This window comes from Danio rerio, chromosome 12 (genome assembly GCF_052040795.2).
Source record: "Danio rerio strain M-AB ecotype USA chromosome 12, GRCz13ab, whole genome shotgun sequence".
Classification (NCBI taxonomy): domain Eukaryota; kingdom Metazoa; phylum Chordata; class Actinopteri; order Cypriniformes; family Danionidae; genus Danio; species Danio rerio.
In genome coordinates, this window is record NC_141032.1 from 48646279 (window position 1) to 48670905 (window position 24627).

Genomic DNA, 24627 nt, shown 5'->3' on the forward strand with positions numbered 1-24627 from the left:
ATAGAATAACAAGTCAGTGTGAGTCTAAAGGTCAAAATGGGAAGTCAGAAATCTCATCACACAGAAGGAACATTTAAGTTAGCATTTACTTTTCTGATTACAGACAGCCTTTTGAATTGGAGCATTTCTAAACATAATAGCTTGTCTAAAATAACTAATTTATTTTATTATTATTATTGTCATGATGACAGTACATAATATTTGACTAGACATTCTTCAAGATACTAGTATTCACCTTAAAGTGACATTTAAAGGCTTAGTTAGGTTAATTATGCAAGTTAGGGTTATTAGGCAAGTCATTGTGTGACAGTGATTTGTTCTGGAGACAATCTAAAACAAATATTTTGCAAAAGTTCTAAAATATTATTATTTAATCCTACATTAAAACATGTAGGAATTTACATTCAAATCTGCAATCCGTTTTAAGTTTAACAGAAAAAAGAAGCCAATTGTGTCAGTGGTGCTGCCTTTTATGACTCTGGTGCACTAAGTTGTGATTATGCTTAAACACTTACTTAAACGCTGGTGCTATTGGTAGTGGTTTCGGTTGTTATGGTCTTAGTCGTGGTACTTTCTAGAGTTGCGGTGCCAGCTGTTGTGCTCTCAGTTGTTGTGGTGCCAGTTGTGGTGCTTTCTGGAGTTGTGGTGCCAGTTGTGGTGCTTTCAGTTGTTGTGGTCTCAGTTGTGGTGCTTTCTGGAGTTGTGGTGCCAGTTGTGGTGCTTTCAGTTGTTGTGGTCTCAGTTGTGGTACTTTCTGGAGTTGTGGTCTCAGTTGTGGTACTTTCTGGAGTTGTGGTCTCAGTTGTGGTACTTTCTGGAGTTGTGGTGCCAGTTGTGGTGCTTTCAGTTGTTGTGGTGCCAGTTGTGGTGCTTTCAGTTGTTGTGGTCTCAGTTGTGGTGCTTTCTGGAGTTGTGGTGCCAGTTGTGGTGCTTTCTGTTGTTGTGGTCTCAGTTGTGGTGCTTTCTGGAGTTGTGGTGCCAGTTGTGGTGCTTTCGGTTGTTGTGGTGCCAGTTGTGGTGCTTTCGGTTGTTGTGGTCTCAGTTGTGGTGCTTTCTGGAGTTGTGGTGCCAGTTGTGGTGCTTTCGGTTGTTGTGGTGCCAGTTGTGGTGCTTTCGGTTGTTGTGGTCTCAGTTGTACTTTCTAGAGTTGTGGTGCCAGTTGTGGTGCTTTCTGTTGTTGTGGTCTCAGTTGTGGTGCTTTCTGGAGTTGTGGTGCCAGTTGTGGTGCTTTCGGTTGTTGTGGTCTCAGTTGTGGTACTTTCTGGAGTTGTGGTGCCAGTTGTGGTGCTTTCAGGTGTTGTGGTGCCAGTTGTGGTGCTTTCAGTTGTTGTGGTCTCAGTTGTGGTGCTTTCTGGAGTTGTGGTGCCAGTTGTGGTGCTTTCGGTTGTTGTGGTCTCAGTTGTGGTGCTTTCTGGAGTTGTGGTGCCAGTTGTGGTGCTTTCGGTTGTTGTGGTACTTTCTGGAGTTGTGGTGCCAGTTGTGGTGCTTTCGGTTGTTGTGGTCTCAGTTGTGGTACTTTCTGGAGTTGTGGTGCCAGTTGTGGTGCTTTCGGTTGTTGTGGTGCCAGTTGTGGTGCTTTCGGTTGTTGTGGTCTCAGTTGTGGTACTTTCTGGAGTTGTGGTGCCAGTTGTGGTGCTTTCAGTTGTTGTGGTGCCAGTTGTGGTGCTTTCAGTTGTTGTGGTCTCAGTTGTGGTGCTTTCTGGAGTTGTGGTGCCAGTTGTGGTGCTTTCGGTTGTTGTGGTGCCAGTTGTGGTGCTTTCTGGAGTTGTGGTGCCAGTTGTGGTGCTTTCGGTTGTTGTGGTCTCAGTTGTGGTGCTTTCTGGAGTTGTGGTGCCAGTTGTGGTGCTTTCGGTTGTTGTGGTCTCAGTTGTGGTACTTTCTGGAGTTGTGGTGCCAGTTGTGGTGCTTTCGGTTGTTGTGGTGCCAGTTGTGGTGCTTTCGGTTGTTGTGGTCTCAGTTGTACTTTCTAGAGTTGTGGTGCCAGTTGTGGTGCTTTCAGTTGTTGTGGTCTCAGTTGTGGTGCTTTCTGGAGTTGTGGTGCCAGTTGTGGTGCTTTCTGGAGTTGTGGTGCCAGTTGTGGTGCTTTCGGTTGTTGTGGTGCCAGTTGTGGTGCTTTCTGGAGTTGTGGTGCCAGTTGTGGTGCTTTCGGTTGTTGTGGTCTCAGTTGTGGTGCTTTCTGGAGTTGTGGTGCCAGTTGTGGTGCTTTCGGTTGTTGTGGTCTCAGTTGTGGTACTTTCTGGAGTTGTGGTGCCAGTTGTGGTGCTTTCGGTTGTTGTGGTGCCAGTTGTGGTGCTTTCGGTTGTTGTGGTCTCAGTTGTGGTACTTTCTGTAGTTGTTGTGCCAGTTGTGGTGCTTTCAGTTGTTGCTGTGCCAGTTGTGGTACTTTCAGTTGTTGTGGTCTCAGTTGTGGTGCTTTCTGGAGTTGTGGTGCCAGTTGTGGTGCTTTCTGTTGTTGTGGTCTCAGTTGTGGTGCTTTCTGGAGTTGTGGTGCCAGTTGTGGTGCTTTCGGTTGTTGTGGTGCCAGTTGTGGTGCTTTCTGGAGTTGTGGTGCCAGTTGTGGTGCTTTCGGTTGTTGTGGTCTCAGTTGTGGTGCTTTCTGGAGTTGTGGTGCCAGTTGTGGTGCTTTCGGTTGTTGTGGTCTCAGTTGTGGTGCTTTCTGGAGTTGTGGTGCCAGTTGTGGTGCTTTCGGTTGTTGTGGTCTCAGTTGTGGTACTTTCTGGAGTTGTGGTGCCAGTTGTGGTGCTTTCGGTTGTTGTGGTCTCAGTTGTGGTACTTTCTGGAGTTGTGGTGCCAGTTGTGGTGCTTTCAGTTGTTGTGGTGCCAGTTGTGGTGCTTTCAGTTGTTGTGGTGCTTTCTGGAGTTGTGGTGCCAGTTGTGGTGCTTTCGGTTGTTGTGGTGCCAGTTGTGGTGCTTTCGGTTGTTGTGGTTTCAGTTGTGGTACTTTCTGGAGTTGTGGTGCCAGTTGTGGTGCTTTCTGTTGTTGTGGTCTCAGTTGTGGTGCTTTCTGGAGTTGTGGTGCCAGTTGTGGTGCTTTCGGTTGTTGTGGTGCCAGTTGTGGTGCTTTCGGTTGTTGTGGTCTCAGTTGTGGTACTTTCTGGAGTTGTGGTGCCAGTTGTGGTGCTTTCAGTTGTTGTGGTGCCAGTTGTGGTGCTTTCTGGAGTTGTGGTGCCAGTTGTGGTGCTTTCGGTTGTTGTGGTCTCAGTTGTGGTACTTTCTGGAGTTGTGGTGCCAGTTGTGGTGCTTTCGGTTGTTGTGGTGCCAGTTGTGGTGCTTTCGGTTGTTGTGGTCTCAGTTGTGGTACTTTCTGTAGTTGTGGTGCCAGTTGTGGTGCTTTCAGTTGTTGTGGTGCCAGTTGTGGTGCTTTCTGTTGTTGTGGTCTCAGTTGTGGTGCTTTCTGGAGTTGTGGTGCCAGTTGTGGTGCTTTCAGTTGTTGTGGTGCCAGTTGTGGTGCTTTCGGTTGTTGTGGTCTCAGTTGTGGTACTTTCTGGAGTTGTGGTGCCAGTTGTGGTGCTTTCAGTTGTTGTGGTGCCAGTTGTGGTACTTTCTGGAGTTGTGGTGCCAGTTGTGGTGCTTTCTGTTGTTGTGGTCTCAGTTGTGGTGCTTTCTGGAGTTGTGGTGCCAGTTGTGGTGCTTTCGGTTGTTGTGGTGCCAGTTGTGGTGCTTTCGGTTGTTGTGGTCTCAGTTGTGGTACTTTCTGGAGTTGTGGTGCCAGTTGTGGTGCTTTCAGTTGTTGTGGTGCCAGTTGTGGTGCTTTCTGGAGTTGTGGTGCCAGTTGTGGTGCTTTCGGTTGTTGTGGTCTCAGTTGTGGTACTTTCTGGAGTTGTGGTGCCAGTTGTGGTGCTTTCGGTTGTTGTGGTGCCAGTTGTGGTGCTTTCGGTTGTTGTGGTCTCAGTTGTGGTGCTTTCTGGAGTTTTGGTGCCAGTTGTGGTGCTTTCGGTTGTTGTGGTGCCAGTTGTGGTGCTTTCTGGAGTTGTGGTGCCAGTTGTGGTGCTTTCGGTTGTTGTGGTCTCAGTTGTGGTGCTTTCTGGAGTTGTGGTGCCAGTTGTGGTGCTTTCGGTTGTTGTGGTTTCAGTTGTGGTACTTTCTGGAGTTGTGGTGCCAGTTGTGGTGCTTTCGGTTGTTGTGGTCTCAGTTGTGGTACTTTCTGGAGTTGTGGTGCTTTCGGTTGTTGTAGTGCCAGTTGTGGTGCTTTCTGTTGTTGTGGTCTCAGTTGTGGTGCTTTCTGGAGTTGTGGTGCCAGTTGTGGTGCTTTCGGTTGTTGTGGTGCCAGTTGTGGTGCTTTCTGGAGTTGTGGCGCCAGTTGTGGTGCTTTCGGTTATTGTGGTCTCAGTTGTGGTGCTTTCTGGAGTTGTGGTGCCAGTTGTGGTGCTTTCGGTTGTTGTGGTGCCAGTTGTGGTGCTTTCGGTTGTTGTGGTCTCAGTTGTGGTACTTTCTGGAGTTGTGGTGCCAGTTGTGGTGCTTTCAGTTGTTGTGGTGCCAGTTGTGGTACTTTCTGGAGTTGTGGTGCCAGTTGTGGTGCTTTCTGTTGTTGTGGTCTCAGTTGTGGTGCTTTCTGGAGTTGTGGTGCCAGTTGTGGTGCTTTCGGTTGTTGTGGTGCCAGTTGTGGTGCTTTCGGTTGTTGTGGTCTCAGTTGTGGTACTTTCTGGAGTTGTGGTGCCAGTTGTGGTGCTTTCAGTTGTTGTGGTGCCAGTTGTGGTGCTTTCTGGAGTTGTGGTGCCAGTTGTGGTGCTTTCGGTTGTTGTGGTCTCAGTTGTGGTACTTTCTGGAGTTGTGGTGCCAGTTGTGGTGCTTTCAGTTGTTGTGGTGCCAGTTGTGGTGCTTTCTGGAGTTGTGGTGCCAGTTGTGGTGCTTTCGGTTGTTGTGGTCTCAGTTGTGGTACTTTCTGGAGTTGTGGTGCCAGTTGTGGTGCTTTCGGTTGTTGTGGTGCCAGTTGTGGTGCTTTCGGTTGTTGTGGTCTCAGTTGTGGTGCTTTCTGGAGTTGTGGTGCCAGTTGTGGTGCTTTCGGTTGTTGTGGTGCCAGTTGTGGTGCTTTCTGGAGTTGTGGTGCCAGTTGTGGTGCTTTCGGTTGTTGTGGTCTCAGTTGTGGTACTTTCTGGAGTTTTGGTGCCAGTTGTGGTGCTTTCGGTTGTTGTGGTCTCAGTTGTGGTACTTTCTGGAGTTGTGGTGCTTTCGGTTGTTGTAGTGCCAGTTGTGGTGCTTTCGGTTGTTGTGGTCTCAGTTGTGGTACTTTCTGGAGTTGTGGTGCCAGTTGTGGTGCTTTCAGTTGTTGTGGTGCCAGTTGTGGTGCTTTCAGTTGTTGTGGTCTCAGTTGTGGTGCTTTCTGGAGTTGTGGTGCCAGTTGTGGTGCTTTCGGTTGTTGTGGTGCCAGTTGTGGTGCTTTCAGTTGTTGTGGTCTCAGTTGTGGTACTTTCTGGAGTTGTGGTGCCAGTTGTGGTGCTTTCTGTTGTTGTGGTCTCAGTTGTGGTGCTTTCTGGAGTTGTGGTGCCAGTTGTGGTGCTTTCGGTTGTTGTGGTGCCAGTTGTGGTGCTTTCGGTTGTTGTGGTCTCAGTTGTGGTACTTTCTGGAGTTGTGGTGCCAGTTGTGGTGCTTTCAGTTGTTGTGGTGCCAGTTGTGGTGCTTTCTGGAGTTGTGGTGCCAGTTGTGGTGCTTTCGGTTGTTGTGGTGCCAGTTGTGGTGCTTTCGGTTGTTGTGGTCTCAGTTGTGGTACTTTCTGTATTTGTGGTGCCAGTTGTGGTGCTTTCAGTTGTTGTGGTGCCAGTTGTGGTGCTTTCAGTTGTTGTGGTCTCAGATGTGGTGCTTTCTGGAGTTGTGGTGCCAGTTGTGGTGCTTTCTGTTGTTGTGGTCTCAATTGTGGTGCTTTCTGGAGTTGTGGTGCCAGTTGTGGTGCTTTCGGTTGTTGTGGTGCCAGTTGTGGTGCTTTCTGGAGTTGTGGTGCCAGTTGTGGTGCTTTCGGTTGTTGTGGTCTCAGTTGTGGTGCTTTCTGGAGTTGTGGTGCCAGTTGTGGTGCTTTCGGTTGTTGTGGTCTCAGTTGTGGTACTTTCTGGAGTTGTGGTGCCAGTTGTGGTGCTTTCGGTTGTTGTGGTCTCAGTTGTGGTACTTTCTGGAGTTGTGGTGCCAGTTGTGGTGCTTTCGGTTGTTGTAGTGCCAGTTGTGGTGCTTTCGGTTGTTGTGGTCTCAGTTGTGGTACTTTCTGGAGTTGTGGTGCCAGTTGTGGTGCTTTCAGTTGTTGTGGTGCCAGTTGTGGTGCTTTCAGTTGTTGTGGTCTCAGTTGTGGTGCTTTCTGGAGTTGTGGTGCCAGTTGTGGGGCTTTCTGTTGTTGTGGTCTCAGTTGTGGTGCTTTCTGGAGTTGTGGTGCCAGTTGTGGTGCTTTCGGTTGTTGTGGTGCCAGTTGTGGTGCTTTCTGGAGTTGTGGTGCCAGTTGTGGTGCTTTCGGTTGTTGTGGTCTCAGTTGTGGTGCTTTCTGGAGTTGTGGTGCCAGTTGTGGTGCTTTCGGTTGTTGTGGTCTCAGTTGTGGTACTTTCTGGAGTTGTGGTGCCAGTTGTGGTGCTTTCGGTTGTTGTGGTGCCAGTTGTGGTGCTTTCGGTTGTTGTGGTCTCAGTTGTGGTACTTTCTGTAGTTGTGGTGCCAGTTGTGGTGCTTTCAGTTGTTGCTGTGCCAGTTGTGGTACTTTCAGTTGTTGTGGTCTCAGTTGTGGTGCTTTCTGGAGTTGTGGTGCCAGTTGTGGTGCTTTCTGTTGTTGTGGTCTCAGTTGTGGTGCTTTCTGGAGTTGTGGTGCCAGTTGTGGTGCTTTCGGTTGTTGTGGTGCCAGTTGTGGTGCTTTCTGGAGTTGTGGTGCCAGTTGTGGTGCTTTCGGTTGTTGTGGTCTCAGTTGTGGTGCTTTCTGGAGTTGTGGTGCCAGTTGTGGTGCTTTCGGTTGTTGTGGTCTCAGTTGTGGTGCTTTCTGGAGTTGTGGTGCCAGTTGTGGTGCTTTCGGTTGTTGTGGTCTCAGTTGTGGTACTTTCTGGAGTTGTGGTGCCAGTTGTGGTGCTTTCGGTTGTTGTGGTCTCAGTTGTGGTACTTTCTGGAGTTGTGGTGCCAGTTGTGGTGCTTTCAGTTGTTGTGGTGCCAGTTGTGGTGCTTTCAGTTGTTGTGGTGCTTTCTGGAGTTGTGGTGCCAGTTGTGGTGCTTTCGGTTGTTGTGGTGCCAGTTGTGGTGCTTTCGGTTGTTGTGGTTTCAGTTGTGGTACTTTCTGGAGTTGTGGTGCCAGTTGTGGTGCTTTCTGTTGTTGTGGTCTCAGTTGTGGTGCTTTCTGGAGTTGTGGTGCCAGTTGTGGTGCTTTCGGTTGTTGTGGTGCCAGTTGTGGTGCTTTCGGTTGTTGTGGTCTCAGTTGTGGTACTTTCTGGAGTTGTGGTGCCAGTTGTGGTGCTTTCAGTTGTTGTGGTGCCAGTTGTGGTGCTTTCTGGAGTTGTGGTGCCAGTTGTGGTGCTTTCGGTTGTTGTGGTCTCAGTTGTGGTACTTTCTGGAGTTGTGGTGCCAGTTGTGGTGCTTTCGGTTGTTGTGGTGCCAGTTGTGGTGCTTTCGGTTGTTGTGGTCTCAGTTGTGGTACTTTCTGTAGTTGTGGTGCCAGTTGTGGTGCTTTCAGTTGTTGTGGTGCCAGTTGTGGTGCTTTCTGTTGTTGTGGTCTCAGTTGTGGTGCTTTCTGGAGTTGTGGTGCCAGTTGTGGTGCTTTCGGTTGTTGTGGTGCCAGTTGTGGTGCTTTCGGTTGTTGTGGTCTCAGTTGTGGTACTTTCTGGAGTTGTGGTGCCAGTTGTGGTGCTTTCAGTTGTTGTGGTGCCAGTTGTGGTACTTTCTGGAGTTGTGGTGCCAGTTGTGGTGCTTTCTGTTGTTGTGGTCTCTGTTGTGGTGCTTTCTGGAGTTGTGGTGCCAGTTGTGGTGCTTTCGGTTGTTGTGGTGCCAGTTGTGGTGCTTTCGGTTGTTGTGGTCTCAGTTGTGGTACTTTCTGGAGTTGTGGTGCCAGTTGTGGTGCTTTCAGTTGTTGTGGTGCCAGTTGTGGTGCTTTCTGGAGTTGTGGTGCCAGTTGTGGTGCTTTCGGTTGTTGTGGTCTCAGTTGTGGTACTTTCTGGAGTTGTGGTGCCAGTTGTGGTGCTTTCGGTTGTTGTGGTGCCAGTTGTGGTGCTTTCGGTTGTTGTGGTCTCAGTTGTGGTGCTTTCTGGAGTTGTGGTGCCAGTTGTGGTGCTTTCGGTTGTTGTGGTGCCAGTTGTGGTGCTTTCTGGAGTTGTGGTGCCAGTTGTGGTGCTTTCGGTTGTTGTGGTCTCAGTTGTGGTGCTTTCTGGAGTTGTGGTGCCAGTTGTGGTGCTTTCGGTTGTTGTGGTCTCAGTTGTGGTACTTTCTGGAGTTGTGGTGCCAGTTGTGGTGCTTTCGGTTGTTGTGGTCTCAGTTGTGGTACTTTCTGGAGTTGTGGTGCTTTCGGTTGTTGTAGTGCCAGTTGTGGTGCTTTCTGTTGTTGTGGTCTCAGTTGTGGTGCTTTCTGGAGTTGTGGTGCCAGTTGTGGTGCTTTCGGTTGTTGTGGTGCCAGTTGTGGTGCTTTCTGGAGTTGTGGCGCCAGTTGTGGTGCTTTCGGTTGTTGTGGTGCCAGTTGTGGTGCTTTCGGTTGTTGTGGTCTCAGTTGTGGTACTTTCTGGAGTTGTGGTGCCAGTTGTGGTGCTTTCAGTTGTTGTGGTGCCAGTTGTGGTACTTTCTGGAGTTGTGGTGCCAGTTGTGGTGCTTTCTGTTGTTGTGGTCTCAGTTGTGGTGCTTTCTGGAGTTGTGGTGCCAGTTGTGGTGCTTTCGGTTGTTGTGGTGCCAGTTGTGGTGCTTTCGGTTGTTGTGGTCTCAGTTGTGGTACTTTCTGGAGTTGTGGTGCCAGTTGTGGTGCTTTCAGTTGTTGTGGTGCCAGTTGTGGTGCTTTCGGTTGTTGTGGTCTCAGTTGTGGTACTTTCTGGAGTTGTGGTGCCAGTTGTGGTGCTTTCAGTTGTTGTGGTGCCAGTTGTGGTGCTTTCTGAAGTTGTGGTGCCAGTTGTGGTGCTTTCGGTTGTTGTGGTCTCAGTTGTGGTACTTTCTGGAGTTGTGGTGCCAGTTGTGGTGCTTTCGGTTGTTGTGGTGCCAGTTGTGGTGCTTTCGGTTGTTGTGGTCTCAGTTGTGGTGCTTTCTGGAGTTGTGGTGCCAGTTGTGGTGCTTTCGGTTGTTGTGGTGCCAGTTGTGGTGCTTTCTGGAGTTGTGGTGCCAGTTGTGGTGCTTTCGGTTGTTGTGGTCTCAGTTGTGGTACTTTCTGGAGTTGTGGTGCCAGTTGTGGTGCTTTCGGTTGTTGTGGTCTCAGTTGTGGTACTTTCTGGAGTTGTGGTGCTTTCGGTTGTTGTAGTGCCAGTTGTGGTGCTTTCGGTTGTTGTGGTCTCAGTTGTGGTACTTTCTGGAGTTGTGGTGCCAGTTGTGGTGCTTTCAGTTGTTGTGGTGCCAGTTGTGGTGCTTTCAGTTGTTGTGGTCTCAGTTGTGGTGCTTTCTGGAGTTGTGGTGCCAGTTGTGGTGCTTTCGGTTGTTGTGGTGCCAGTTGTGGTGCTTTCAGTTGTTGTGGTCTCAGTTGTGGTACTTTCTGGAGTTGTGGTGCCAGTTGTGGTGCTTTCTGTTGTTGTGGTCTCAGTTGTGGTGCTTTCTGGAGTTGTGGTGCCAGTTGTGGTGCTTTCGGTTGTTGTGGTGCCAGTTGTGGTGCTTTCGGTTGTTGTGGTCTCAGTTGTGGTACTTTCTGGAGTTGTGGTGCCAGTTGTGGTGCTTTCAGTTGTTGTGGTGCCAGTTGTGGTGCTTTCTGGAGTTGTGGTGCCAGTTGTGGTGCTTTCGGTTGTTGTGGTGCCAGTTGTGGTGCTTTCGGTTGTTGTGGTCTCAGTTGTGGTACTTTCTGTAGTTGTGGTGCCAGTTGTGGTGCTTTCAGTTGTTGTGGTGCCAGTTGTGGTGCTTTCAGTTGTTGTGGTCTCAGATGTGGTGCTTTCTGGAGTTGTGGTGCCAGTTGTGGTGCTTTCTGTTGTTGTGGTCTCAATTGTGGTGCTTTCTGGAGTTGTGGTGCCAGTTGTGGTGCTTTCGGTTGTTGTGGTGCCAGTTGTGGTGCTTTCTGGAGTTGTGGTGCCAGTTGTGGTGCTTTCGGTTGTTGTGGTCTCAGTTGTGGTGCTTTCTGGAGTTGTGGTGCCAGTTGTGGTGCTTTCGGTTGTTGTGGTCTCAGTTGTGGTACTTTCTGGAGTTGTGGTGCCAGTTGTGGTGCTTTCGGTTGTTGTGGTCTCAGTTGTGGTACTTTCTGGAGTTGTGGTGCCAGTTGTGGTGCTTTCGGTTGTTGTAGTGCCAGTTGTGGTGCTTTCGGTTGTTGTGGTCTCAGTTGTGGTACTTTCTGGAGTTGTGGTGCCAGTTGTGGTGCTTTCAGTTGTTGTGGTGCCAGTTGTGGTGCTTTCAGTTGTTGTGGTCTCAGTTGTGGTGCTTTCTGGAGTTGTGGTGCCAGTTGTGGGGCTTTCTGTTGTTGTGGTCTCAGTTGTGGTGCTTTCTGGAGTTGTGGTGCCAGTTGTGGTGCTTTCGGTTGTTGTGGTGCTAGTTGTGGTGCTTTCTGGAGTTGTGGTGCCAGTTGTGGTGCTTTCGGTTGTTGTGGTCTCAGTTGTGGTGCTTTCTGGAGTTGTGGTGCCAGTTGTGGTGCTTTCGGTTGTTGTGGTCTCAGTTGTGGTACTTTCTGGAGTTGTGGTGCCAGTTGTGGTGCTTTCGGTTGTTGTGGTCTCAGTTGTGGTACTTTCTGGAGTTGTGGTGCCAGTTGTGGTGCTTTCAGTTGTTGTGGTGCCAGTTGTGGTGCTTTCAGTTGTTGTGGTCTCAGTTGTGGTGCTTTCTGGAGTTGTGGTGCCAGTTGTGGGGCTGTCTGTTGTTGTGGTCTCAGTTGTGGTGCTTTCTGGAGTTGTGGTGCCAGTTGTGGTGCTTTCGGTTGTTGTGGTGCCAGTTGTGGTGCTTTCTGGAGTTGTGGTGCCAGATGTGGTGCTTTCGGTTGTTGTGGTCTCAGTTGTGGTGCTTTCTGGAGTTGTGGTGCTTTCGGTTGTTGTGGTCTCAGTTGTGGTACTTTCTGGAGTTGTGGTGCCAGTTGTGGTGCTTTCAGTTGTTGTGGTGCCAGTTGTGGTGCTTTCTGGAGTTGTGGTGCCAGTTGTGGTGCTTTCGGTTGTTGTGGTCTCAGTTGTGGTACTTTCTGGAGTTGTGGTGCCAGTTGTGGTGCTTTCGGTTGTTGTGGTCTCAGTTGTGGTACTTTCTGTAGTTGTGGTGCCAGTTGTGGTGCTTTCAGTGGTTGTGGTGCCAGTTGTGGTGCTTTCAGTTGTTGTGGTCTCAGTTGTGGTGCTTTCTGGAGTTGTGGTGCCAGTTGTGGTGCTTTCTGTTGTTGTGGTCTCAGTTGTGGTGCTTTCTGGAGTTGTGGTGCCAGTTGTGGTGCTTTCGGTTGTTGTGGCGCCAGTTGTGGTGCTTTCTGGAGTTGTGGTGCCAGTTGTGGTGCTTTCGGTTGTTGTGGTCTCAGTTGTGGTGCTTTCTGGAGTTGTGGTGCCAGTTGTGGTGCTTTCGGTTGTTGTGGTCTCAGATGTGGTACTTTCTGGAGTTGTGGTGCCAGTTGTGGTGCTTTCGGTTGTTGTGGTGCCAGTTGTGGTGCTTTCGGTTGTTGTGGTCTCAGTTGTGGTACTTTCTGGAGTTGTGGTGCCAGTTGTGGTGCTTTCAGTTGTTGTGGTGCCAGTTGTGGTGCTTTCAGTTGTTGTGGTCTCAGTTGTGGTGCTTTCTGGAGTTGTGGTGCCAGTTGTGGGGCTTTCTGTTGTTGTGGTCTCAGTTGTGGTGCTTTCTGGAGTTGTGGTGCCAGTTGTGGTGCTTTCGGTTGTTGTGGTGCCAGTTGTGGTGCTTTCTGGAGTTGTGGTGCCAGTTGTGGTGCTTTCGGTTGTTGTGGTCTCAGTTGTGGTGCTTTCTGGAGTTGTGGTGCCAGTTGTGGTGCTTTCGGTTGTTGTGGTGCCAGTTGTGGTGCTTTCGGTTGTTGTGGTCTCAGTTGTACTTTCTAGAGTTGTGGTGCCAGTTGTGGTGCTTTCGGTTGTTGTGGTTTCAGTTGTGGTACTTTCTGGAGTTGTGGTGCCAATTGTGGTGCTTTCTGTTGTTGTGGTCTCAGTTGTGGTGCTTTCTGGAGTTGTGGTGCCAGTTGTGGTGCTTTCGGTTGTTGTGGTGCTTTCGGTTGTTGTGGTGCCAGTTGTGGTGCTTTCGGTTGTTGTGGTCTCAGTTGTGGTACTTTCTGGAGTTGTGGTGCCAGTTGTGGTGCTTTCGGTTGTTGTGGTCTCAGTTGTGGTACTTTCTGGAGTTGTGGTGCCAGTTGTGGTGCTTTCGGTTGTTGTGGTCTCAGTTGTGGTACTTTCTGTAGTTGTGGTGCCAGTTGTGGTGCTTTCAGTGGTTGTGGTGCCAGTTGTGGTGCTTTCAGTTGTTGTGGTCTCAGTTGTGGTGCTTTCTGGAGTTGTGGTGCCAGTTGTGGTGCTTTCGGTTGTTGTGGCGCCAGTTGTGGTGCTTTCTGGAGTTGTGGTGCCAGTTGTGGTGCTTTCGGTTGTTGTGGTCTCAGTTGTGGTGCTTTCTGGAGTTGTGGTGCCAGTTGTGGTGCTTTCGGTTGTTGTGGTCTCAGATGTGGTACTTTCTGGAGTTGTGGTGCCAGTTGTGGTGCTTTCGGTTGTTGTGGTGCCAGTTGTGGTGCTTTCGGTTGTTGTGGTCTCAGTTGTGGTACTTTCTGGAGTTGTGGTGCCAGTTGTGGTGCTTTCAGTTGTTGTGGTGCCAGTTGTGGTGCTTTCAGTTGTTGTGGTCTCAGTTGTGGTGCTTTCTGGAGTTGTGGTGCCAGTTGTGGGGCTTTCTGTTGTTGTGGTCTCAGTTGTGGTGCTTTCTGGAGTTGTGGTGCCAGTTGTGGTGCTTTCGGTTGTTGTGGTGCCAGTTGTGGTGCTTTCTGGAGTTGTGGTGCCAGTTGTGGTGCTTTCGGTTGTTGTGGTCTCAGTTGTGGTGCTTTCTGGAGTTGTGGTGCCAGTTGTGGTGCTTTCGGTTGTTGTGGTGCCAGTTGTGGTGCTTTCGGTTGTTGTGGTCTCAGTTGTACTTTCTAGAGTTGTGGTGCCAGTTGTGGTGCTTTCGGTTGTTGTGGTTTCAGTTGTGGTACTTTCTGGAGTTGTGGTGCCAATTGTGGTGCTTTCTGTTGTTGTGGTCTCAGTTGTGGTGCTTTCTGGAGTTGTGGTGCCAGTTGTGGTGCTTTCGGTTGTTGTGGTGCTTTCGGTTGTTGTGGTGCCAGTTGTGGTGCTTTCGGTTGTTGTGGTCTCAGTTGTGGTACTTTCTGGAGTTGTGGTGCCAGTTGTGGTGCTTTCGGTTGTTGTGGTCTCAGTTGTGGTACTTTCTGGAGTTGTGGTGCCAGTTGTGGTGCTTTCGGTTGTTGTGGTCTCAGTTGTGGTACTTTCTGTAGTTGTGGTGCCAGTTGTGGTGCTTTCAGTTGTTCTGGTGCCAGTTGTGGTGCTTTCAGTTGTTGTGGTCTCAGTTGTGGTGCTTTCTGGAGTTGTGGTGCCAGTTGTGGTGCTTTTAGTTGTTGTGGTCTCAGTTGTGGTGCTTTCTGGAGTTGTGGTGCCAGTTGTGGGGCTTTCTGTTGTTGTGGTCTCAGTTGTGGTGCTTTCTGGAGTTGTGGTGCCAGTTGTGGTGCTTTCGGTTGTTGTGGTGCCAGTTGTGGTGCTTTCTGGAGTTGTGGTGCCAGTTGTGGTGCTTTCGGTTGTTGTGGTCTCAGTTGTGGTGCTTTCTGGAGTTGTGGTGCCAGTTGTGGTGCTTTCGGTTGTTGTGGTCTCAGTTGTGGTGCTTTCTGGAGTTGTGGTGCCAGTTGTGGTGCTTTCGGTTGTTGTGGTCTCAGTTGTGGTACTTTCTGGAGTTGTGGTGCCAGTTGTGGTGCTTTCGGTTGTTGTGGTCTCAGTTGTGGTACTTTCTAGAGTTGTGGTGCCTGTTGTGGTGCTTTCGGTTGTTGTGGTTTCTGTTGTGGTACTTTCTGGAGTTTTGGTGCCAATTGTGGTGCTTTCTGTTGTTGTGGTCTCAGTTGTGGTGCTTTCTGGAGTTGTGGTGCCAGTTGTGGTGCTTCCGGTTGTTGTGGTGCTTTCGGTTGTTGTGGTGCTAGTTGTGGTGCTTTCGGTTGTTGTGGTCTCAGTTGTGGTACTTTCTGGAGTTGTGGTGCCAGTTGTGGTGCTTTCGGTTGTTGTGGTCTCAGTTGTGGTACTTTCTGGAGTTGTGGTGCCAGTTGTGGTGCTTTCGGTTGTTGTGGTCTCAGTTGTGGTACTTTCTGGAGTTGTGGTGCCAGTTGTGGTGCTTTCGGTTGTTGTGGTGCCAGTTGTGGTGCTTTCGGTTGTTGTGGTCTCAGTTGTGGTACTTTCTGTAGTTGTGGTGCCAGTTGTGGTGCTTTCAGTTGTTGTGGTGCCAGTTGTGGTGCTTTCAGTTGTTGTGGTCTCAGTTGTGGTGCTTTCTGGAGTTGTGGTGCCAGTTGTGGTGCTTTCGGTCGTTGTGGTGCCAGTTGTGGTGCTTTCTGGAGTTGTGTTGCCAGTTGTGGTGCTTCCGGTTGTTGTGGTCTCAGTTGTGGTGCTTTCTGGAGTTGTGGTGCCAGTTGTGGTGCTTTCGGTTGTTGTGGTCTCAGTTGTGGTACTTTCTGGAGTTGTGGTGCCAGTTGTGGTGCTTTCGGTTGTTGTGGTGCCAGTTGTGGTGCTTTCGGTTGTTGTGGTCTCAGTTGTGGTACTTTCTGGAGTTGTGGTGCCAGTTGTGGTGCTTTCAGTTGTTGTGGTGCCAGTTGTGGTGCTTTCAGTTGTTGTGGTCTCAGTTGTGGTGCTTTCTGGAGTTGTGGTGCCAGTTGTGGGGCTTTCTGTTGTTGTGGTCTCAGTTGTGGTGCTTTCTGGAGTTGTGGTGCCAGTTGTGGTGCTTTCGGTTGTTGTGGTGCCAGTTGTGGTACTTTCTGGAGTTGTGGTGCCAGTTGTGGTGCTTTCGGTTGTTGTGGTCTCAGTTGTGGTGCTTTCTGGAGTTGTGGTGCCAGTTGTGGTGCTTTCGGTTGTTGTGGTCTCAGTTGTGGTGCTTTCTGGAGTTGTGGTGCCAATTGTGGTGCTTTCTGTTGTTGTGGTCTCAGTTGTGGTGCTTTCTGGAGTTGTGGTGCCAGTTGTGGTGCTTTCGGTTGTTGTGGTGCCAGTTGTGGTGCTTTCGGTTGTTGTGGTCTCAGTTGTGGTACTTTCTGGAGTTGTGGTGCCAGTTGTGGTGCTTTCGGTTGTTGTGGTCTCAGTTGTGGTACTTTCTGGAGTTGTGGTGCCAGTTGTGGTGCTTTCGGTTGTTGTGGTCTCAGTTGTGATACTTTCTGGAGTTGTGGTGCCAGTTGTGGTGCTTTCGGTTGTTGTGGTCTCAGTTGTGGTACTTTCTGTAGTTGTGGTGCCAGTTGTGGTGCTTTCAGTTGTTCTGGTGCCAGTTGTGGTGCTTTCAGTTGTTGTGGTCTCAGTTGTGGTGCTTTCTGGAGTTGTGGTGCCAGTTGTGGTGCTTTCAGTTGTTGTGGTGCCAGTTGTGGTGCTTTCAGTTGTTGTAATCTCAGTTGTGGTGCTTTCTGGAGTTGTGGTGCCAGTTGTGGGGCTTTCTGTTGTTGTGGTCTCAGTTGTGGTGCTTTCTGGAGTTGTGGTGCCAGTTGTGGTGCTTTCGGTTGTTGTGGTGCCAGTTGTGGTGCTTTCTGGAGTTGTGGTGCCAGTTGTGGTGCTTTCGGTTGTTGTGGTCTCAGTTGTGGTGCTTTCTGGAGTTGTGGTGGCAGTTGTGGTGCTTTCGGTTGTTGTGGTCTCAGTTGTGGTACTTTCTGGAGTTGTGGTGCCAGTTGTGGTGCTTTCGGTTGTTGTGGTGCCAGTTGTGGTGCTTTCGGTTGTTGTGGTCTCAGTTGTGGTGCTTTCTGGATTTGTGGTGCCAGTTGTGGTGCTTTCGGTTGTTGTGGTTTCAGTTGTGGTACTTTCTGGAGTTGTGGTGCCAATTGTGGTGCTTTCTGTTGTTGTGGTCTCAGTTGTGGTGCTTTCTGGAGTTGTGGTGCCAGTTGTGGTGCTTTCGGTTGTTGTGGTGCTTTCGGTTGTTGTGGTGCCAGTTGTGGTGCTTTCGGTTGTTGTGGTCTCAGTTGTGGTACTTTCTGGAGTTGTGGTGCCAGTTGTGGTGCTTTCGGTTGTTGTGGTCTCAGTTGTGGTACTTTCTGGAGTTGTGGTGCCAGTTGTGGTGCTTTCGGTTGTTGTGTTCTCAGTTGTGGTACTTTCTGGAGTTGTGGTGCCAGTTGTGGTGCTTTCGGTTGTTGTGGTGCCAGTTGTGGTGCTTTCGGTTGTTGTGGTCTCAGTTGTGGTACTTTCTGTAGTTTTGGTGCCAGTTGTGGTGCTTTCAGTTGTTGTGGTGCCAGTTGTGGTGCTTTCAGTTGTTGTGGTCTCAGTTGTGGTGCTTTCTGGAGTTGTGGTGCCAGTTGTGGTGCTTTCTGTTGTTGTGGTCTCAGTTGTGGTGCTTTCTGGAGTTGTGGTGCCAGTTGTGGTGCTTTCGGTCGTTGTGGTGCCAGTTGTGGTGCTTTCTGGAGTTGTGTTGCCAGTTGTGGTGCTTTCGGTTGTTGTGGTCTCAGTTGTGGTGCTTTCTGGAGTTGTGGTGCCAGTTGTGGTGCTTTCGGTTGTTGTGGTCTCAGTTGTGGTACTTTCTGGAGTTGTGGTGCCAGTTGTGGTGCTTTCTGTTGTTGTGGTCTCAGTTATGGTACTTTCTGGAGTTGTGGTGCCAGTTGTGGTGCTTTCGGTTGTTGTGGTGCCAGTTGTGGTGCTTTCGGTTGTTGTGGTCTCAGTTGTGGTACTTTCTGGAGTTGTGGTGCCAGTTGTGGTGCTTTCAGTTGTTGTGGTGCCAGTTGTGGTGCTTTCAGTTGTTGTGGTCTCAGTTGTGGTGCTTTCTGGAGTTGTGGTGCCAGTTGTGGTGCTTTCTGTTGTTGTGGTCTCAGTTGTGGTGCTTTCTGGAGTTGTGGTGCCAGTTGTGGTGCTTTCGGTTGTTGTGGTGCCAGTTGTGGTGCTTTCTGGAGTTGTGGTGCCAGTTGTGGTGCTTTCGGTTGTTGTGGTCTCAGTTGTGGTGCTTTCTGAAGTTGTGGTGCCAGTTGTGGTGCTTTCGGTTGTTGTGGTATCAGTTGTGGTGCTTTCTGGAGTTGTGGTGCCAGTTGTGGTGCTTTCGGTTGTTGTGGTCTCAGTTGTGGTGCTTTCTGGAGTAGTGGTGCCAGTTGTGGTGCTTTCGGTTGTTGTGGTCTCAGTTGTGGTACTTTCTGGAGTTGTGGTGCCAGTTGTGGTGCTTTCGGTTGTTGTGGTGCCAGTTGTGGTGCTTTCGGTTGTTGTGGTCTCAGTTGTACTTTCTAGAGTTGTGGTGCCAGTTGTGGTGCTTTCGGTTGTTGTGGTTTCAGTTGTGGTACTTTCTGGAGTTGTGGTGCCAATTGTGGTGCTTTCTGTTGTTGTGGTCTCAGTTGTGGTGCTTTCTGGAGTTGTGGTGCCAGTTGTGGTGCTTTCGGTTCTTGTGGTGCTTTCGGTTGTTGTGGTGCCAGTTGTGGTGCTTTCGGTTGTTGTGGTCTCAGTTGTGGTACTTTCTGGAGTTGTGGTGCCAGTTGTGGTGCTTTCGGTTATTGTGGTCTCAGTTGTGGTACTTTCTGGAGTTGTGGTGCCAGTTGTGGTGCTTTCGGTTGTTGTGGTCTCAGTTGTGGTGCTTTCTGGAGTTGTGGTGCCAGTTGTGGTGCTTTCGGTTGTTGTGGTCTCAGTTGTGGTACTTTCTGGAGTTGTGGTTCCAGTTGTGGTGCTTTCGGTTGTTGTGGTGCCAGTTGTGGTGCTTTCGGTTGTTGTGGTCTCAGTTGTGGTGCTTTCTGGAGTTGTAGTGCCAGTTGTGGCGCTTTCGGTTGTTGTGGTGCCAGTTGTAGTACTTTCTGGAGTTGTGGTGCCAGTTGTGGTGCTTTTGGTTGTTGTGGTCTCAGTTGTGGTACTTTCTGGAGTTGTGGTGCCAGTTGTGGTGCTTTCGGTTGTTGTGGTGCCAGTTGTGGTGCTTTCGGTTGTTGTGGTCTCAGTTGTGGTACTTTCTGTAGTTGTGGTGCCAGTTGTGGTGCTTTCGGTTGTTGTGGTGCCAGTTGTGGTGCTTTCAGTTGTTGTGGTCTCAGTTGTGGTGCTTTCTGGAGTTGTGGTGCCAGTTGTGGTGCTTTCTGTTGTTGTGGTCTCAGTTGTGGTGCTTTCTGGAGTTGTGGTGCCAGTTGTGGAGCTTTCGGTCGTTGTGCTGCCAGTTGTGGTGCTTTCTGGAGTTGTGTTGCCAGTTGTGGTGCTTTCGGTTGTTGTGGTCTCAGTTGTGGTGCTTTCTGGAGTTGTGGTGCCAGTTGTGGTGCTTTCGGTTGTTGTGGTCTCAGTTGTGGTACTTTCTGGAGTTGTGGTGCCAGTTGTGGTGCTTTCGGTTGTTGTGGTGCCAGTTGTGGTGCTTTCGGTTGTTGTGGTCTCAGTTGTGGTACTTTCTGGAGTTGTGGTGCCAGTTGTGGTGCTTTCAGTTGTTGTGGTGCCAGTTGTGGTGCTTTCAGTTGTTGTGGTCTCAGTTGTGGTGCTTTCTGGAGTTGTGGTGCCAGTTGTGGTGCTTTCTGTTGTTGTGGTCTCAGTTGTGGTGCTTTCTGGAGTTGTGGTGCCAGTTGTGGTGCTTTCGGTTGTTGTGGTGCCAGTTGTGGTGCTTTCGGTTGTTGTGGTCTCAGTTGTGGTACTTTCTGGAGTTGTGGTGCCAGTTGTGGTGCTTTCTGTTGTTGTGGTCTCAGTTGCGGTGCTTTCTGGAGTTGTGGTGCCAGTTGTGGTGCTTTCGGTTGTTGTGGTGCCAGTTGTGGTGCTTTCGGTTGTTGTGGTCTCAGTTGTGGTACTTTCTGGAGTTGTGGTGCTTTCGGTTGTTGTGGTCTCAGTTGTGGTGCTTTCTGAAGTTGTGGTGCCAGTTGTGGTGCTTTCGGTTGTTGTGGTCTCAGTTGTGGTGCTTTCTGGAGTTGTGGTGCCAGTTGTGGTGCTTTCGGTTGTTGTGGTCTCAGTTGTGGTGCTTTCTGGAGTAGTGGTGCCAGTTGTGGTGCTTTCGGTTGTTGTGGTCTCAGTTGTGGTACTTTCTGGAGTTGTGGTGCCAGTTGTGGTGCTTTCGGTTGTTGTGGTGCCAGTTGTGGTGCTTTCGGTTGTTGTGGTCTCAGTTGTACTTTCTAGAGTTGTGGTGCCAGTTGTGGTGCTTTCGGTTGTTGTGGTTTCAGTTGTGGTACTTTCTGGAGTTGTGGTGCCAATTGTGGTGCTTTCTGTTGTTGTGGTCTCAGTTGTGGTGCTTTCTGGAGTTGTGGTGCCAGTTGTGGTGCTTTCGGTTGTTGTGGTGCTTTCGGTTGTTGTGGTGCCAGTTGTGGTGCTTTCGGTTGTTGTGGTCTCAGTTATGGTACTTTCTGGAGTTGTGGTGCCAGTTGTGGTGCTTTCGGTTATTGTGGTCTCAGTTGTGGTACTTTCTGGAGTTGTGGTGCCAGTTGTGGTGCTTTCGGTTGTTGTGGTCTCAGTTGTGGTGCTTTCTGGAGTTGTGGTGCCAGTTGTGGTGCTTTCGGTTGTTGTGGTCTCAGTTGTGGTACTTTCTGGAGTTGTGGTTCCAGTTGTGGTGCTTTCGGTTGTTGTGGTGCCAGTTGTGGTGCTTTCGGTTGTTGTGGTCTCAGTTGTGGTGCTTTCTGGAGTTGTAGTGCCAGTTGTGGCGCTTTCGGTTGTTGTGGTGCCAGTTGTAGTACTTTCTGGAGTTGTGGTGCCAGTTGTGGTGCTTTTGGTTGTTGTGGTCTCAGTTGTGGTACTTTCTGGAGTTGTGGTGCCAGTTGTGGTGCTTTCGGTTGTTGTGGTAACAGTTGTAGTGCTTTCGGTTGTTGTGGTCTCAGTTGTGGTACTTTCTGGAGTTGAGGTGCCAGTTGTGGTGCTTTCGGTTGTTGTGGTGCCAGTTGTGGTGCTTTCGGTTGTTGTGGTCTCAGTTGTGGTTCTTTCTGGAGTTGTGGTGCCAGTCGTGGTGCTTTCGGTTGTTGTGGTGCCAGTTGTGGTGCTTTCTGGAGTTGTGGTGCCATTTGTGGTGCTTTCGGTTGTTGTGGTCTCAGTTGTGGTGCTTTCTGGAGTTGTGGTGCCAGTTGTGGTGCTTTCGGTTGTTGTGGTCCCAGTTGTGGTGCTTTCTGGAGTTGTGGTGCTAGTTGTGGTGCTTTCGGTTGTTGTGGTCTCAGTTGTGGTACTTTCTGGAGTTGTGGTACCAGTTGATGTGCTTTCGGTTGTTGTGGTGCCAGTTGTGGTGCTTTCGGTTGTTGTGGTGCCAGTTGTGGTGCTTTCAGTTGTTGTGGTGCCAGTTGTGGTGCTTTCAGTTGTTGTGGTCTCAGTTGTGGTGCTTTCTGGAGTTTTGGTGCCAGTTGTGGTGCTTTCGGTTGTTGTGGTGCTTTCTGGAGTTGTGGTGCCAGTTGTGGTGCTTTCGGTTGTTGTGGTCTCAGTTGTGGTGCTTTCTGGAGTTGTGGTGCCAGTTGTGGTGCTTTCGGTTGTTGTGGTCTCAGTTGTGGTGCTTTCTGGAGTTGTGGTGCCAGTTGTGGTGCTTTCGGTTGTTGTGGTGTCAGTTGTGGTACTTTCTGGAGTTGTGGTGCCAGTTGTGGTGCTTTCTGTTGTTGTGGTCTCAGTTGTGGTACTTTCTGGAGTTGTGGTGCCAATTGTGGTGCTTTCTGTTGTTGTGGTCTCAGTTGTGGTGCTTTCTGGAGTTGTGGTGCCAGTTGTGGTGCTTTCGGTTGTTGTGGTGCTTTCGGTTGTTGTGGTCTCAGTTGTGGTACTTTCTGGAGTTGTGGTGCCAGTTGTGGTGCTTTCGGTTGTTGTGGTCTCAATTGTGGTACTTTCTGGAGTTGTGGTGCCAGTTGTGGTGCTTTCAGTTGTTGTGGTCCCAGTTGTGGTGCTTTCGGGAGTTGGGGTGCCAGTTGTGGTGCTTTCGGTTGTTGTGGTCTCAGTTGTGGTACTTTCTGGAGTTGTGGTGCCAGTTGTGGTGCTTTCGGTTGTTGTGGTCTCAGTTGTGGTACTTTCTGGAGTTGTGGTACCAGTTGTGGTGCTTTCAGTTGTTGTGGTCTCAGTAGTGGTACTTTCTGGAGTTGTGGTGCCAGTTGTGGTGCTTTCGGTTGTTGTAGTCTCAGTTGTGGTGCTTTCTGTTGTTGTGGTCTCAGCTGTGGTACTTTCTAGAGTTGTGGTGCCAGTTGTGGTGCTTTCGGTTGTTGTGGTGTCTGTTGTGGTGCTTTCGGTTGTTGTGGTGCCAGTTGTGGTGCTTTCTGGAGTTGTGGTGCCAGTTGTGGTGCTTTCGGTTGTTGTGGTGCCAGTTGTGGTGCTATCTGGAGTTGTGGTCTCAGTTGTGGTGCTTTCTGGAGTTGTGGTGCCAGTTGTGGTGCTTTCGGTTGTTGTGGTGTCAGTTGTGGTGCTCTCGGTTATTGTGGTCTCAGTTGTGGTGCTTTCTGGAGTTTTGGTGCCAGTTGTGGTGCTTTCGGTTGTTGTGGTCTCAGTTGTGGTACTTTCTGGAGTTGTGGTGCTAGTTGTGGTGCTTTCGGTTGTTGTGGTGCCAGTTGTGGTGCTTTCGGTTGTCGTGGTCTCAGTTGTGATACTTTCTGGAGTTGTGGTGCCAGTTGTGGTGCTTTCTGGAGTTGTGGTGCCAGTTGTGGTGCTTTCGGTTTTTTTGGTCTCAGTTGTGGTACTTTCTGGAGTTGTGGTGCCAGTTGTGGTGCTTTCGGTTGTTGTGGTTTCACCTGTGGTACTTTCTGGAGTTGTGGTGCCAGCTGTGGTGCTTTCGGTTGTTGTGGTCTCAGTTGTGGTACTTCCTGTTGTTGTGGTCTCAGTTGTGGTACTTTCTGGAGTTGTGGTGCCAGTTGTGGTGCTTTCAATTGTTGTGTTCTCAGTTGTGGTACTTTCTGGAGTTGTGGTGCCAGTTGTGGTGCTTTCTGTTGTTGTGGTCTCAGTTGTGGTGCTTTCTGTTGTTGTGGTTTCAGTTGTGGTGCTTTCTGGAGTTGTGGTGCCAGTTGTGGTGCTTTCGGTTGTTGTGGTGCCTGTTGTGGTGCTTTCTGGAGTTGTGGTGCCAGTTGTGGTGCTTTCTGTTGTTGTGGTCTCAGTTGTGGTGCTTTCTGGAGTTGTGGTGTCAGTTGTGGTGCTTTCGGTTGTTGTGGTGTCAGTTGTGGTGCTTTCTGGAGTTGTGGTGCCAGTTGTGGTGCTTTCGGTTGTTGTGGTGCCAGTTGTGGTGCTTTCTGGAGTTGTGGTGTCAGTTGTGGTGCTTTCGGTTGTTGTGGTCTCAGTTGTGGTACTTTCTGGAGTTGTGGTGCCAGTTGTGGTGCTTTCTGTTGTTGTGGTTTCAGTTGTGGTGCTTTCTGGAGTTGTGGTGCCAGTTGTGGTGCTTTCGGTTGTTGTGGTCTCAGTTGTGGTGCTTTCTGGAGTTGTGGTCTCAGTTGTGGTGCTTTCGGTTGTTGTGGTCTCATTTGTGGTGCTTTCTGGAGTTGTGGTGCCAGTTGTGGTGCTTTCGGTTGTTGTGGTGCCAGTTGTGGTGGTTTCGGTTGTTGTGGTGCCAGTTGTGGTGCTTTCGGTTGTTGTGGTCTCTGTTGTGGTACTTTCTGGAGTTGTGGTGCCAGTTGTGGTGCTTTCGGTTGTTGTGGTCTCAGTTGTGGTACTTTCTGGAGTTGTAGTGCCAGTTGTGGTGCTTTCGGTTGTTGTGGTGCTTTCGGTTGTTGTGGTCTCAGTTGTGGTACTTCCTGGAGTTGTGGTGCCAGTTGTGGTGCTTTCGGTTGTTGTGGTCTCAGTTGTGGTGCTTTCTGGAGTTGTGGTGCCTGTTGTGGTGATTTCTGTTGTTGTGGTCTCAGTTGTGATGCTTTCTGTAGTTGTGGTGCCAGTTGTGGTACTTTCTGGAGTTGTGGTGCCAGTTGTGGTGCTTTCAGTTGTTGTGGTGCTTTCAGTTGTTGTGGTCTCAGTTGTGGTACTTTCTGGAGTTGTGGTGCCAGTTGTGGTGCTTTCGGTTGTTGTGGTGCCAGTTGTGGTACTTCCTGTTGTTGTGGTCTCAGTTGTGGTGCTTTCGGTTGTTGTGGTGCCAGTTGTTGTACTTTCTGGAGTTGTGGTGCCAGTTGTGGTGCTTTCGGTTGTTGTGGTCTCAGTTGTGGTACTTTCTGGAGTTGTGGTGCCAGTTGTGGTGCTGTCTGTTGTTGTGGTGCCAGTTGTGGTGCTTTCGGTTGTTTTGGTGCCAGTTGTGCTGCTTTCGGTTGTTGTGGTCTCAGTTGTGGTACTTTCTGGATTTGTGGTGCCAGTTGTGGTGCTTTCGGTTGTTGTGGTCTCAGTTGTGGTACTTTCTGGAGTTGTGGTGCCAGTTGTGGTGCTTTCGGTTGTTGTGGTCTCAGTTGTGGTACTTTCTGTTGTTGTGGTCTCAGTTGTGGTGCTTTCTGGAGTTGTGGTGCCAGTTGTGGTGCTTTCGGTTGTTGTGGTCTCAGTTGTGGTACTTTCTGGAGTTGTGGTGCCAGTTGTGGTGCTTTCGGTTGTTGTGGTCTCAGTTGTGGTGCTTTCAGGAGTTGTTGTGCTTATTGTCATACTATTTGTAGTTGTGCTTTCCTCTCTTGTCATGCTTTCTGCTTCTGTAGTCGCAGGTGTTGTAGCCACTGGGGTTTCAGCTATTGTGGTACTGTCTGAAGTTCTTGTGCTTCCTGGAGTTGTGCTGCTTTCTGGAGTGAAAATAATATGCTTGTCAATAAAATGTGTATTTAAGGTCAGTTTATACTCATGTTGCCACATATAGAGATGCAATTTAACATAGATGAGGAACTTTTTAGGAATGAATAAGCATTTATTACTTGACACTTTATTTTGTAAAGGGCTTTAAGTGCATTAACCTGTCTCAAGACCAGTGATGTTTAGAAATAGACAGACCAACGTCAAAACACAGATGTGTGTAGTAGTTGTATAGAGCAGATGCTTTTTTTCTATGTGCTATACTTTTTTGGCAAGTATTGTACTTTTACTAGAGTATTTTTTCAGTGCTCTTTCCATCACTACTTAAGAGTCACTTAGGAATTAGATAAGAAAAATTGTGTTATACTTTCTTCATCTTTTGCTTAATGCTAGTTCATATTCTTAGTGCATTACACAACCTACTGAATAATTGCTTTACTCATTAAACCTTTATTCATGTGTTATTACTGTGAAAAAGAGCATTTGTTTAATCTAAAAATATATTTTTAAAATAAAGTAAAACAAGTGCAAGAAAGCCTTTTCTATTTTTCATTCACATATGTTGATGGTGAGCCTATATATATATATATATATATATGCTGAAAAATACTTGCAGCTGGCGGATGTTAATGTAAAGCCCTGAATACATTTTATATATATATATATATATATATATATATATATATATATATATATATATATATATATAAATATATATATATATATATATATATATATATATATATATATATACATATATATATATATATATATATATATATATATATATATATATATATATATAAAATGTATTCAGGGCTTTACATTAACACCCGCCAACTGCAAGTATTTTTCAGCTCTGGCGGGTTAGACAGACAGCTCCACT

General features: G+C 49.1%; 1 protein-coding gene across 1 annotated transcript in view; it reads right to left on the minus strand.

Annotated features, from left to right (window-relative positions):
* Positions 1-24627, minus strand: part of omc2 (omcin 2) — a 34011-nt gene that overhangs the window by 677 nt on the left and 8707 nt on the right. The window contains exon 9 of the mRNA XM_087276999.1: positions 516-23734. Coding sequence (XP_087133125.1) covers positions 516-23734 — 23219 coding nt within the window. The remainder of the gene's footprint in view (positions 1-515; positions 23735-24627) is intronic.